This window comes from Cryptomeria japonica, chromosome 8 (assembly GCF_030272615.1).
Source record: "Cryptomeria japonica chromosome 8, Sugi_1.0, whole genome shotgun sequence".
NCBI classification, from domain to species: domain Eukaryota; kingdom Viridiplantae; phylum Streptophyta; class Pinopsida; order Cupressales; family Cupressaceae; genus Cryptomeria; species Cryptomeria japonica.
Window position 1 is genome coordinate 636,742,981 of NC_081412.1, and position 15,918 is coordinate 636,758,898.

General features: G+C 37.8%; 1 protein-coding gene across 2 annotated transcripts in view; it reads left to right on the forward strand.

The window, feature by feature from the left end:
- Positions 1-15,918, forward strand: part of LOC131036892 (puromycin-sensitive aminopeptidase) — a 272,323-nt gene that overhangs the window by 127,817 nt on the left and 128,588 nt on the right. For both annotated transcript variants that reach the window (XM_057968905.2, XM_057968906.2), the window contains exons 6-13: positions 2,879-2,986; positions 3,203-3,415; positions 3,513-3,571; positions 3,909-3,936; positions 4,076-4,162; positions 4,283-4,308; positions 4,852-4,915; positions 5,080-5,160. In XM_057968905.2, the coding sequence (XP_057824888.2) occupies positions 2,879-2,986; positions 3,203-3,415; positions 3,513-3,571; positions 3,909-3,936; positions 4,076-4,162; positions 4,283-4,308; positions 4,852-4,915; positions 5,080-5,160 (666 nt within the window). The remainder of the gene's footprint in view (positions 1-2,878; positions 2,987-3,202; positions 3,416-3,512; positions 3,572-3,908; positions 3,937-4,075; positions 4,163-4,282; positions 4,309-4,851; positions 4,916-5,079; positions 5,161-15,918) is intronic.

Below are 15,918 nucleotides of genomic sequence, written 5' to 3' on the forward strand. Positions count from 1 at the left end.
TTTGTTACCTCCATGTTTACTGCTATATCTGATAAATCAAATACAGGAAATAATAATATACATGACAATGCATACCAGTCACAACAGTAAAATATATCTTTAATCACACATGAAATTATTACAGAGAAGGCCAAAGATGGTCGGCGAAGGATTACAATAGATCCGACTATTGCCTACTACATTCCTTGGTGTTACACAACATATTTAAAGGACCCAACGGTTGCTGAGAGGAACATAACCGTTAACCAACTGACACATTAACTACCTGAGAGTGACAACCCACTTAATACAAACAATTAATACATTGGCAGATAAGAAATATTATCAAACATAACAATAGGCATTTTATGCTGACTAAACTCCAAGCTCATCTCTCATTTTAAAAAAACTTTGTGCATTAGTGTTGGCGGCATTATTGTACACGGGAATAATATTAGTTAATTATGTGTAATTGTTTTGGTTAGTTGGCAACCGGGGGGTGGAAGTTGTGGTGCGAGTGCAACCGTCGCACAGCAACTTCCACCCCCCGGTTGCCAACTAACCAAAACAATTACACATAATTAACTAATATTATTCCCGTGTACAATAATGCCGCCAACAATCAGTACCTATCCCCATCCGTTATATCAGTACCCATCTCTTTCTAACTATGTTAGAACACATCTGTGTTTGGTTGTGTAATGTCCCCTACTAGGATTTGGTCTAATTAAACCATAATTAATCTACTTTCAAGTGCTTACAACTTAAACTAACTTGATCAAGAGTCAAGGCTATCTTAACATGAAAACAAATCTGAGACATTCTTTCTTTAGTCGATCAAGTACTAGATAATTTAATCTTATTCCGATTCATTTATAAATCATTTACATTTATTAAATTACCAGTTTTATGAATTATTATATATTATTATAGAGTCGTTACTAAAAGATACTACATTAATTATATTTATTGTATTAATATTTGTTATTATATCAGTATCCATATTTATAACCCTTATATTATTCCTTATTGTGATTTGAGTATATATATATATATATAAAATAATGTTACCAATAATTTATATATTTGCTAATAACCTATTAAATTGTATTCATTTTACTAATTGTATTAACAGTCTTTTATTATATTAACAACCTCATGTTGTGTTAACAGTATTTTATTTTATTAACAGAATCATGTGTGTTAATAGTATTTTATTTAACAGCATCATGTGTGTTAACATTATTTTATTATATTAATACTTGTATTAGACTGTGAACAGCCCCTATTATCATATTAATGAAATGCTATATTCTAACCAGTAAATAAATATTAAACAGTTCCCTACGTATTATCACAGATTTATACTTACCGTGGCAACTGTGATGGTTGCTGGTAAAAGTCTTACCTTTCTTTTCTCTCTTTTCCCTATTCTCTTTTATTATCTCCCGTGTGTCTCTTATCTTATTTTCCTGTGTGTGTGTTATATGCCTGTAACTAGATAACAGTTCTGATCTGAATTGATCGATAATAATTTCATTTTTATAAGCACCGATTATATATTTGAAACCCTGTGTTAATTTTATATATATATATATATATCATAATAGACTGACAGAAGTTCCATTATAACTATAATTTAAATAATATTATGGACAAGATTGGATATGACATACCAGTCGGTAACGATGTCTGCTATCCTTCTCGATGTTAGCAGATTGCCTTTTCCGCTGAAAGATAATCCACTCAGATCTGCAGGTCCATCTTATTCTTATCTTCTTTCCCTGTGCTTCTTCTATTGTGTTTCTTTCCTTTGAAACTTCGTATGAGTTTCAGAAATCTCTAATGGCTGAATTCGATCAATGGTTCTCTTCCAAGGTTGTTCCCTGCTTTGATCTGGGTGCTGGCGTGATCCCTTATATCCTTCGCTAGACATTGGAGAGTCATGACCCTTCCCACGGGTTGCATTGATTGTGAGGGATGCGCCTTTTCATAGTTTGACCGTTGCCCCTTTGTTAATCCATGTGGACTAATCAGTTGTTAGGAATGTAATCGCACCTCTATTAACAAATCATTTATGATGAATATGGTCACTGCATTATAGAAGAGATCCGATCCTTTAGACTGATGCTAAGCCCGACTTTATGGGATAAGCAATTGTGTTTGATTCATGAAATTGTGAAGTCTTACTTTGTAAGACAATTTTAACGATTGGTTTGCCGTTCACCACGTATCAAGTCGAGAGCATGACAAATTAAGGAATGGGCTAGAAGTGTACTAACTTCAATGTATTATGAATGTAGATGGAATTAAGTATGACTGTCATTCATATTGCAGTCTATATTAATATTACTATTAAATTCTATTAATAATAAAATGTGATTCACATATTACTAAATAATTTTTGTATAATAATTTTCAATATTAATTTGTGAATAATAATAATAATATTTAATAATTAAATATTAATAAATATTAATAATAATATTTAATAATTAAATATTAATAATTTCAAATAATCATTTGTTGATTATATTAGTTTATAATAATAATTGTTTCATTTAGATTATAAATAATGATCAAGGAGGGGACATGACAGGTTGAGATGTAGCTGTGGAGTGTAACTAAGGTTCTCAGGTTTAGGTGAGCATAGGTAGTATCCATATTTTTAATATTACAAGGGAATGCTCTAAATGTGCACTAAAATATTATAGTTTCACTTTTTTTGAACATTACATTTGATGGATTAACGTTTGAGGATGATGGTGAATCTGTACCCTTTTTGGTAGTATTGTAATATTTTGATATTCTATATAGTTAATGATCATGAAATATCTGCTATATTGTTACCTTTAGATGGGCTAAATAACCAAAGGAACTCCTGGACCTGTACATGTAGGACCGTCCAGATGTCATGGCAAAGTTCACTACTAGAATTGAGGCTGATAAGGAGTTATACCCTGTGCTGTTATCTAATGGAAATCTCATAGACCAGGGGGATCTTGAGGTACGCAAATTCCTTGTGGAATGTTCCATTAAGTACACACAATGTATGGTAAGTTTTAGGAATTATATCCTTTGGTCTTGTCCAAGTGAAACCTTATAGACCAAAGGGATCTTGAGGTATGCAAGTTTTGATATGGAATGGTCTCTTAAGTACACATTGACTGTATGGCTAGTTCAAGTATACTGCATAATTACATTTTTTTAAATGTATTTGCAGGATGGAAGGCACTATGCTGTCTGGGAAGACCCTTTCAAAAAGCCTTGCTATCTGTTTGCTTTAGTAGCAGGGCAATTGGTTAGTACAGATACTATATTTACTACACAATCAGGTCGCCAGGTTTCAATTCACATTTGGACTCCTGCACAAGATGCATGCAAGACAGCTCATGCCATGTACTCTCTAAAGGCAGCCATGAAGTGGGATGAAGAAGTGAGTTAATGCAACTTGATTTTTAATGCACTGAATTCAAAGTAGTGTGTTGAAGGTTTTTTGCCAGATGTTGATCTGTTTTTTTTCTCTTTCACAGGTCTTTGGTTTGGAGTATGATCTTGATCTGTATAACATTGTGGCAGTCCCAGATTCTAGGTGAGATATGGTCAAATTCTTAATTGATTAGGTTATTATAGTGTATCTGATGTAGAAAATTTCAGTAGTAATACAATGACAAAACTTGGTTTTGGAAAGATACTCATTTAAGACTTTCTAACATCAACATTTGGACTCGAATGGACGATTTGTATGCTGGCCCATATCACATATAGATATGAATAGGAATTGATAATTGGAATATAATTGTGCCTATGAATAACTTAAAGCTAATACTTGGCTTTTCATTCGGAAGCTCAGATTCTCTCACACAAATTGATTTTACTGTACCTTCTTATATTGTTATCTCATTTTGATTTTGTTTGTGTGCCAACAGGGGAGCTATGGAGAACAAAAGCCTTAATGTAGGATATCTTTTTTCATCGTTGGTTGATTTTGTTGACTTTTGTTTCTGGATATTGTTACATCTTTAGTTTTCTGATATTTTCTTTCCAGTAGGTTTTACAGGTGAAAAATTGATTTTTCAATTCCTTCCATATGCAGATATTCAATTCAAACCTTATTTTGGCATCTCCAGAAACTGCAACAGATGCAGATTATGATCTAATCCTGCGTTGTATTGGTCATGAGGTATACACTTCTATGAAAATAATTTTGTACAACTAAACATGCTTTTATAGTTAGTGTTTCTGGAAATATTAAATTTCAGTATATTTAATTTGTTTTTTCTCTTTGGTTTGTGTTTGGCAGTATTTCCACAACTGGACAGGCAACAGGTTAATTGTTTTGTACATTTGTTTCCTGTTCTATTCTATTCAAACTTGATCAATAAGGAAACTGTAAACATCAATGACTAAATCCTTATCTATTGCCTTATCTCTTTGTGATAGAATTTTAAAAATGATGGACATGCTTCACATTTCTGTCTTAACTGTTCTAGATTTCATAAATTAAAGAAAAAAGTTATTTTAATCATAAGATACACGTATACAGAAAATTCATCCTCTGGCATGGATGTTTATATACATACTTTTATATCATTCATGTTTTACCTGCTTTAGTTTTAATGCTCTCTTTTTTTACTGTCTCGTTCTTAACACTTTTTCACCTCTTTAGTTTCTTTCATACCCAGATTTTGTACGTCATGCACAATAATAAAATTTATTTATCTTTTCTCTTATCGTTGAATGTTCCTGGCAATTTATGCATCTTAGGAACGATTATGCAAGTCAGTTCAGAAAAAAGATTAATAGTGATGAGAGCATCACTGTTTGTTTTCCATGGCTTACTAATTCTAGTTCTGTTTTGTTCTAAAACAGAGTAACATGCCGTGATTGGTTTCAGCTAAGTTTGAAGGAAGGCCTTACATGTTTTAGAGATCAGGTGATTTGTCAATTTTGATTTGAAAGATAAGCCACAGGTCTATGTCCCAGCTCATGACCTACTTGAATTGTGGTATTTAGTAGTTATCCAGTTGAATAGTTTAGTTGCTAGAGCAGAAGCCTATTACTGCTGTTAATTATTTTCAGTTGCATTTTTTATTGCAGGAGTTCTCATCAGACATGGGCAATTGTGGTGTTAACCGAATTGCAAATGTTACATCTCTTCGTAAACATCAGTTTCCTCAGGTGGAGTCTTATGTACTAAACATAATATTAATAATGTGTGTTTGGGAAAGGGAGAGTTGGGGGTGGGCATAACGTGCAGGAGTGCGGTCACAGGGTGAAAAATGGAGACATCAATTATGGGGAAATCAAAGTTGAAAATTTACTGGATTTCTGTTTGGAGCCAATGACACTAACTTGCATAAAACAAAGAACGAAAGCAGGAAAACCATGAAAATGGCTCAAGGCTTGTAAGGCACACATTAAAGAGGATTTGATCTAATTTTATTGAGCCTAAGAGATGTTTCTTTTGACAGATGATATGGTGAAGTTATGCTGGGTCCTAAGTCTAAAATCTTGTTTAGTTTGTGGAAAAGTTGAGTCTATTACCAATCCTTTTATTTGCCCTTTTTCTAAACTAGTTTGGCAATGTTTCTTACCTTCTTTGGCTTTTGTGACTGGTAAACCTTGTATCAGTCGGTTTGATATCTTATATTGCAAACTTATGTGCTCTTATCTCTTGATAAATTTCTGCATAAACTTTGTGTTTTCATGTGTTTGGAAGTTTTCTGGTTTATTTGGATTGCTAGGAATGAGCATGCCTTCTAGGGTTGTAAACACATGCTCACTGGCTTTTGAACAAAAGTCACCATTTCTTTGGTTGCTAGTGCTACCGCTATGCAGTTGCATAAGAAAAAAGAGGATATCATTCAGTTTATTGGTGGTGTTACATTTGTTGATTTTCATATGGTGTAGTGGGGTAGGGTACTTGATAAATTAGTCTATGATCAAGATGGTTTGACTATTCAAAAGGATATTGTGATTTTTAATGCCTCTTCTTAGTATTCGAAGGATTCTAAGACTTGTTAGATGGATTCTTCTGCTCTTGACCTTAATGGAAAATATTAACTATCTTGCTTTTTCTAGTAATGTTGGTATTTGAACCTTTGATCATGTTCTTCCTAAAGCTGTTGATTTTGATGGAGCCGATCCCACTTCTATGGCTGAGGATTCTGGTGTTGGTGTCCTTTTTGATGTCAATGCTGCTCTTGGTGGCATTGTTCCTCTCATGTGGTTTGTGCTCATGGTTCACATAATAAGGTGAAAGAGACTATTGCTGATATTATTAGATAGTTTGAGATGTAGAGTGTTCTTGGGCCTTCTATTCATGGTGATTTGGATATTGATGTTGCAATCAACATACAATGTCTATTATGGTGCTTTGATAATATTGGTTATTTGACTATGTATTAATTGATTGTATTAAGTGTTTGTTGGCTTCAAATAATTATAAGCATCAGTTGGTTGACATTTGTGTTCCGCTTGGCCACTTTTAGGTATTTTAAATAGATTGTGTATCATCAAGGAAAGTGGTATTGTTGTTATTTTATGACAACCTTGGTCCATCAGTGACAACTGATTAGAGATATGTTCCATTGACTAGTGCTTCCCTAGTTGATCAAGCGCTAAATTAGGAAATCAACAAAATGTTGAAGTGTTCTCTTGTCATGAGGCGGACTTCAGGCCTTCTCCCTTCACCCTTGTATCTTGCCTTCGCACCTTGGAGTCCATTGGTCCTTTCTCCTTCTCTCTTCCTTCTTAGGAATTTTGGATTTCAGGATTTGGGGAATCTGTAAACCCTTTCCCTTTTGGGAAGAGGTATCTTGTCTCCCCGAACCCCGAAACTCAGGCTTCCCTTTCCTTCCATATTTTGGGATTTGGGGAACTAGTCTACCTCATCCCATTGTCACCTCGAACCCCGAAACCTGAACTTCCCTTTCCTTTTGAATTTCGGGATTCGGTGAACCAGTCTACCCTACCCCTTTTGGGAAGAGGTACCCTATCTCCCCGAACCCCAAAATCTGAAGTTCTCCTATCTCCTCCCTCTCACCCCTTCAGTCTCTAGGGTTCTTGACTCCTCTCCCTTTGTAGTAGTTTCTTGAGGGCCCGATGCCCAATCTTTGGTGACAACAACAATTCCAAATGGTGTGATCAACACTCAAGGCTCTTAATGCTCCACCAACTCTTGGTACTTGTTTACTTTCATTTGTTTTTTGCAGGATTGCTATCAAGTGGAGTCCAAGGCCATGCTTATTTATGGTTACTTGATGGCCTTCATGTAAGGTTTGTACGCTTTGACTTTGGAATTAGGCAATCTACCTTGTAGAACTACTTTTCACCCTATCTTAAAGGGATTTGTTAAGGAGTCATTGAAGGACATCAACCAATCAAACGATGATGCAGTGGTCATAGTTTCCACCTGTTTGGTACAACCCAAAGAGGAAGAAGATTGAAGCAAATTAGTAAGCCTCCCCCCTTTTATCTCTCTTTAATCATAGGAGATAACTTAGTTCACAATTGCATGATAGGTTCAGGAGCTAGTAGCTCAGTCATGCCTAAGAAGGTAGTTGATCTTCTTGGCATAGAATATGAATCTATGACTAAGGGGGTTGTCCAATTGGATGGTACTTCTATTAAGACAGTAGGGGTTGTTAAAAATTTGAAGTTAACCTTGAACTCATGCCCTGGTTGCACTGTCTTACAAGATATATCAGTCATTGACCTCCCTGCCTTCATTTCTATCTGTTTGTCCAAAGATTTCACAACCAAGATAGCTAGATATGTGATGCAACAAAGGTGGAGTATGGTTCTTAATCACCACTTGTAGTGTCACCTCTTTGTTGTCAAGGGAGATATTTTTCCCAACTCACCTATTCAGTCTTGGCACAAGGCTAGACAAGGATGAGAATTCAAGGTTTCCGTCTTCTCTCACCCTTCAAACAATCAAAATATTCCAACTATGCTTAGGGTTTTCTCTTTGCACAAAAGTACAGTGAATGTGAGTACTCAATGGTCCCACCAAAGGCACCATATTCTTGAATGAACTCCCAACTGTTACACAACCTTATCAAAGACTCCTACCATGTTTTCTTGGTGTGTTCAACCTGTTTTAACCACTTAAAAGGTTTGGGAACACCTTTCAAGGCCTACACCCTATATCACCCCTAGAATCTAGTAGCCCTCCATTTTAGGACTGGTGAAAAGATCATCCTACTCCAGCTCTTTCTCCAAAAAATGAGAGCAGTTTCAAACACCCTTTTGGGAGTTCTAAATAATATATCAGAATAGCTATGTGGTCCTTTCGAACATGTCACTCCAAATTGGGTTTTTCTCGCTGCAGTAGGACTCAATTAGCCCACTTTTACAAAGCAACTACCAACAAATTGGGTTCCAAATTTTTTCTATCAACTTGCAGGGTCTTGTCACATCATATATACACACGATCCACCATTACTTTCCTTGAATCCTCTCACTACCTCGCTGCTTATACAATTTGCCTATCAAATTAGTCTAACACATGAAGATGTTCGGCGAGAGTTTGAGTGAAGCCTCTCCTAACTCCATCCTTTGCCACAAATTTAAACAAAAACATTGAAACAAAATCAAAACCTTGCATTCTATCGAGTTTGGCCAAATTCTCATACGGTGGAATGGATTTTTTGCTCACATTTTGGTTACAAACCCTTTTGACCTAGGGTTTACAAGCAATCTGCAAGGAAACAACTACAACTAACTTATTTCTTAATGAAATCAAGCTCAAATGGGTTCAAAACTTCAAAATGAAGTAGACTCAAAGCCCCTTCATGTACACAGGTTCTCACCACCCTATCTGCCTGCACGGACCCTACAACACACAGGAAAAGTATAGGTAATTGTTAAATTTGTAGAAAATCAAAGTAACCTTTATTGCTTCTTCTTCACAAAATGTCTAACAACCATGCCTCGACCACCTTGAGGCTATTTTAAAATATATTGGCTTGAATCCCAATTGCCATAACTAATTTTTGAATTACATGATTGTTCCCATTCCCAAAAGTTGTCAATTTGGCTAGACAACTTTGACAACTTTTTGACAACTTTAACATCTATACACTAAATCACCCTACATGTATTAAAAACATGACAAATGGTCTTAATATGACCTTATTACATCAAATGAACACAAAACATGACCATAGACTCCTATATACAAACTTTGACCAATTTTGAGCTTGGTGCTCCTGCACCATTCACAAGAAACTATGTCATGCCCCTGTGGAGATCAACTCTTGAACTGAGGTACCATGCTGAAACCTAGAAGGAAACCATAAGAAGAACTATCATACCTGAGGAAACCATAAGAGCCAATACCCAGAATGATAACACGCATTTGATTCTTTGCTGAAGTCGGAACTTACTATTTTTAGTAAGTTAGGGTTTGGCTGTTTGGATGATGTAGTTCTACTGAGCTTTCCAAGCTCTTTCTCTAGCTGCAAAGATCATGTTTTTCGGAGCAGTATTTCTTGACTTACTATTTTTAGTAAGTGGATGTGTTGAGCATTTCTATTTTTAGCAGTCTCAAACAGGGTCCTGACTCAGCATAGTTCAGTTGTCTTCATCGCACACCTTCATCCTTGATTTTGGTATTGATCAATATTGGAGTTATAAGTTATTTAATTAAATATTAATTCCTTATCCTAAGGTTTAATATTTAATTATTTTTATTACTGATTATTTGTATTGTGGGCAACTTAGGGGAAAATATTTATCTGCCATCTATATTGTTATTTTCCTAAGTTGGCATGGAAATTTGAAGAATGCCTTAAGTCATTGTTTGAGGACTTAGGCAAGTTTGAACCTGTCTAAGTATTGATTAAATACAACTTGGGCGCCCACTTTGGTTATGAAATGAAATGTAAATTAGACGCCATGTGATAGCGAAATGAAATGCAATGAGATTTGGGCAAATTTGGGAGCAATTACATTTGAATTTCACAAGGAAAAACCTATAAATACAGGTGCTTGGTCTCTCATTTGGGCATCTTGTGAAATTGCATCGTTATGTTGCCGGTTTGGCGATTGAAATCTGAGCTTCAAAGTGTGGCTTTCTAGCTAAGTCTCAGTTTCGTACTTGGGAGATAGTACCTAGCTGTGTTCTTGTATTTCTAGTGCTGTTAGAGAGTGTTTTGCAGATTGTGGAGTGTTCTTGTGTGATTTTGGAGTGTTTTCTTGTTGGTCATCGCAAAGTTGCTGAAACCAATTTTCGCTCATACCTCTTGGCCAAGCGATTCTATCATTCTAGGTATTGGCTCTTTGGTTTTCTATGTCCCAGGTGATGGCTTCTGTAAATTTTCAGCTCTGAACTTTGAGTATTCAATTTTATTTTGCACATCGAACTTCCCAGCCTAGGCACCATCCTTTGGGTGAGCTTTTGGAAGCAAGTTGTGGTGTTTTGGATTTATAGAGGTCACTTTTCTTCTTGTGCTTGGTCATTTCTGATATATTAGCAGTTTGGGAGTGTTTGGGGGTGTTATGTGTGAGTTGTGAGTGAGTTTTATGCCTTTTAGTGTGTCTTGGTGTTGCTGGCTGTGCATTTCCAGCTTGCTGTCATAAATTACAGATTTCCAGAAGTTGTCTTTTGGGTGTGCATTTCGAAGTGTGAGTAGATTAGTTGATTTGGGTGTGATTTGGGGTGATTTGGGTGAGTTTGGAGAGAGATGTGAGCATTTCATATTTTCTTGAAGCTGCTGGCCTGCATGTTATTGATCAAGTACATTAGTGCCTGATGGTCCATGTAAAATGTGAACAGAGTAGCCAACAGGTAGTGGCAAAACTTTTGTACTGCGTACACCATCCCGAGTGCCTCCCTCTCGATTGTGTTGTAGTTTCGTTCATCCCATGACAAAAGCCGGCTAGCAAAAAAAGGGGGTGAACCAGTCCTTGCGTCCCTACTTGTGCAAGGGTAGCACCAATCGCAAAGTTGGAGGCATCGACGTGTATGTGAAACTCTTTATTCCAATCCGGGTACACCAGTATTGGTGCACTCACTAGCCAATTTTTCAATTCCTTGAAGGCTCCTTCCTACTCCGTACCCCATACAAATGACTCTCCCTTCCTTGTCAGCTTGTCTAGGGGTCAGGAGACTTGTGCAAAGCCTTTGATAAATCTCCGGGAGTAGCCAACGTGGCCTAAGAATGACTTCACCCCTGTTACATTTGTCGAATTCTCCATGTTGACGATCACTCCTATCTTATCCTGGGTCTATCTTCAGACCTTCTTTACAAACAATGTGGCCAAGGAGCTTTCCTTGTGGTACCATAAACCTGCACTTCTTTGGGTTAAGAGCTAGCCTAGCTTTCTAACACCTCTCCATACATTCTCCGAGTGCCTTTAGATGGGTGTCTTGATCACTGAAAATCGACCAGTCATCCAAGAATGCCCTGAAGTTCCCTACGGACATTTTGTCAAAGATGTGTAAAATTATTCTCTGGAAGGTTGCCAGTGCATTACATAGCCCGAAGGGCATGCAATTGTAGGCGTACACCCCCTCTTCCACCACAAATGTGGTCTTTAGCTTATCTTCTTCCGCAATACTTATCTCATTGTATCCCGAGAACCCATCCAGAAATGTGTATATCTCGTGCTCAGCCACTTCTTCCAGAATGTTGTCCATGAATGGGATTGGAAATGGATCTTTGATTGTTACTGCGTTTAGGTACTTGAAGTCTACGCATATCCTTATCCGATTAGCCTCCTTCTTGAGAGAAATGACTATTGGGGAAACCCAGTCACTTGTTTCCACTTTAAATATGATCCCAACCTCCAACATTTTGTTGATTTTCTCATTCAGCTTGGTCGTGTAGTTCTTGTTCATTTTGTACGGTCTCCTCCATCCGGGTTGGGCTCCTGGTATGAGGGATATGCAATGTATGCACAGTTCCGGAGGTACCCTCTTCAAGTCCTTATAGGTTTAGGCAAAGATATCCTTGTATTCCAGGAATATCCTGAAGGCCGCCTCCTTCAGTACGGGGTTCCAATCATCCCCTACGAGTATCACCTGCGAGTCCTCATCCTTGCTTACATTGACTTTTTTCACATCCCTTTCCTTTTACTTGATGGGTTTGTCTCATTCAAACCGGTGGGCTGGTGTGTCATCCACCCATGCCATCCGTTCCTAGTACCTATCGTACTCCGGGGGAAATGATTGCTCTTCCGTACCGCCAATTGATTCCCCAAATCTCTCATATTTGCAGCATGTGGAACTCTGGGTGGAAGAATCCGGCCAATGAACTAGTTTTATCTTCAGAGCATCTGTCCAATTCCAACACTCCTTCCTCCTTGGGTTCCCTCCCTCCTCTGTCTCCTTCAGAACCCCATTCCCATCTATTTGAGTCCTCCAAGTCAGAGTCAGACAACACAATCTCTTCACTGACGGACTGATTCCTCAGGTCAATCACATACTTATGATCTTCACTCTCGATTGAGAGTGTATTCTTCTTCCAGTTATGATTGGCTCTAACCATGATCAGCCATCCCCTTCCCAAGAGGGCGTCGTACACTTTTCTCTCCAGTTGAATGACTACGAAGTCCAGAAGGAATTGTTGTGTCTTGATCACCACCTTTTGTGCCATGAGAGTGTCGAGGGGTTTGATGTCGTGCTGATCCGCACCGACGAGGTGGAATGTTGGTGGCCAGAGCGTAGGCTTGCCAAGACCTCTCCAAGTTTCTTCCGGTAGCACATTGACTCCGGACCCGCCATCCACAATGGTGTTTGTGAGCTTCTATCCCATTATCTCCATCTCCACCATGGCAGGTTTTCGTCCAATGCTTACGGTGAGCAGCATAGGGTCTATGTCATCCGTACCAGGTTCCTTCACCAGAGCCGTACTAGGTGAAACTGTTGTCGTTCGGTGTTCCTGGCTGACGGTGGTGTCACTGGCTGCATTTTTTAGGGCCATCCTCAAATGTGGCATGGTTTGTAGGTCGGATAACCGTATAGGTATAGTGGTCTACAACATCTGCTTAATGATAGTTTTTTTTGGTACTGACCCGTTGTGCATTGCACACACTCCCTGTCGCCGACAAGGTCCCCTTCTTTTAGCTTTCAGCCTTCGTCCTGCCGAGTTCTGCACGGAGAGTCTCGCTTCATTTTTGAGTGCCCAAAATTAGTCCAAGGGAGATCTGGTCATAGCATGAGCCTGGAATCTGCAAGGTGAGTTTAACGCTTAAGACAAAAAACTTGCAAAATGTCCTTCTTCGCCAAAATCATCTAAAGCCCCGAAATTGGGAAATGCACGTTAAAATGTGAAAAAAGTTAAAACTTTGCAAAAATCGCTAAAATGCCGAAATTCGGTGGATAAAGGTAAAATGTGAAAAGCGTTTAAACTTTGCAAAAATCGCTAAAATGCAGAAATTTGGCGGATTAAGGTAAAATTCAAAAGCGTTTAAACTTTGCAAAAGTTGGTAAAATCGCGAACTTCGGCGTTAGGGAGGTTAAATGTTAAAAACGTTTAAAGTTTGCAAATAGAGGAAAACCCTTGAATTTCAGCAAAAGTGGTAAAAATGTCAAAAGTTAAAAACTTTGAAAATCGCCTTAAGGCCTGAATTTCGGCAATATAAAGGTAAAATGTGAAAAGCGTTTAAATTTTGCAAAAATCGCTAAAATGCCGAAATTCGATCGATAAAGGTAAAAAGCAAAAGCGTTTAATCTTTGCAAAAGTTGGTAAAATCCCGAACTTCGGCGTTAGGAAGTAAGATGTTTTAAAACGTTAAACCTTGCAAAATCATCTAAAACCCCGAACTTCGGCGTTAAACAATAAAATGCCAAAAGGTCATTCTTTTATGTAAAATCGCGAACTCCCAAATTTCGGAGGATAGGAAGCGGAATGTCGAAAGCGTTAAACATTGCAAAGAGTCGATGCAGCCTGAAAATCGCCAGTTTTAACATTCGCAAAATAAAGGTTTTATCCCATAAGATCGGGAAGGGCATCATTCTTTTAATGTAAAATCATAAGCTGTGCATTTTTTCTTTTTTCCCCAAAAACGCAAGGCATAAGATAGGGTGTTCGCATTTTATGCCTTCTACCCTGAAAATCGGTAGATGCGTGAACGTCGCAAGTTGGGGAAGGTGTTGTAACTCTTCGAAATTAAAAAAGGCCCTCCCAGTCCGAATTTGCGTGATAGGGTTTTATCTCAAGGTTTTCAAAGCCCTCCCAGCCAAAACGCGAGTTAAGGAAAAGTAGAAGGGCGTTACACTTTGCAAAAACGCCCAAGTCTTCGAAATTTCAAGAATCGCACTTTGCATAAGGTCATTTTTGGCCGAAGATCATCTCGCGTTGGGCAGTCCACCAGGTAAGATTCGATTCTCTCTTTCAGATCATTAATCTATGCAAAATTGATTAAATGATAAAATTTTGTAATATCCCCAATAATTTTTTTTTGATTTGGCAATAAGATTTACAAAGCAAACACCATAACCCGTTAAGGTTAGAGAAATAATCCAAACTGCTGAAAGGGAACCCTTCCACCTTTTGTTCACCGAGAGCCCAATCTGGGAGGGTGAGAGCATACGGTGTTCCGGGGATCGTTAGCACCATAAATCAAACTGAAATTAGAATGCACGGGTGGCAAGCCAGCCCCTTCTGCTTATCCAGCAGGATAGAAACTGAACTCTTGGCGGTAAACCAGCCAAGGGAAATAACAAGAAACTGAAACTCAATCACTCTACCACGTATTTCAGCGGGAGGACATTACATTAAGCTATCACTCTACCACATATTTCAGCGGGAGGACAATTGCATAAAACTTATCACTCAACCACTTATTCAGTGGGAGGACTGAGTACATCAACTGAATTACAAAGCAAGAAGGTGGCTAAGCCAGCCTCTTCCACTTATGCAGTGGGAATTACAAATAAGAACAACAAGAATGATTGATCAGTACTACTGAAACAATCTTACAAAAAAGAGATATGAGATAAGATAAGAAGCTTAATGTTGATCTCAAACAATCCACTATCAAAAACACACCACTCTTGAACACTACTGCTGTTCTAATTCTGCAAGCTAGAAAACACACTATCTAGCCACTACCGGAAACACAAAAACACTCATAACTTTCTAAAAACTAATCGGAATCACACCAAAAAAAATGAAAATGACTAATATAACATAGGCAACCAATCCAATACCTCAAACTTGCAACTTGGAAGCCCTGAATGTGTTGCACGCATCCCAAGGTAAGTCTGAAAATGGCACTACAGCAGCAAACTTTGATTTGCAACCAAAAATTGTGATGACCACCAAAATCCACGCGAAGATAGGAGAATGATTGTCTTCCCAATACGCTTCCAAAGAGCCGATACCCAGAACGATGCAATCACTTGGTCAAGAGGTATGAGCAAAATATCGTTTCAGCAACTCCACGAACAGCAACTAGGAAACACTCCAAAATCCACACAAAACTCTCCACAATTTGCAGAACACTCACGGACAGCACTGGAATTACAGGAACACAGCTAGGTACTATCTTCCAATTACGAAATTGAGACTTAGCTAGGAAGCCACACTTCGAAGCTCAGATTTTCAATCACCAAACCGGCAGCATAACAATGCAATTTCATAAGATATCCAAATGGGAGGCCAAGCACCTGTATTTATAGTTTTTTTCCTCTGAAATTCAAATGTAAATGCTCCCAAATTCACCTCACCAATTTGCATTTCATTTCACTCTCACATGGCATCCAAATGACATTTCATTTCATTTCCCAAGGTGGGCACCCAAGTTGCATTTTAACCAATAATTCAACAAGTTCGAACTTGCCTAAGTCTTCAATAATAACTTAATGCATTCTTCAAATTTCAACGCCTAACTTAGGAAAATATAACATTGATATTAGATAAATATGTCTTTTCCTAAGTCGCCCAATATATCATTAATCAGTAATAAAATAAATAAATAGTA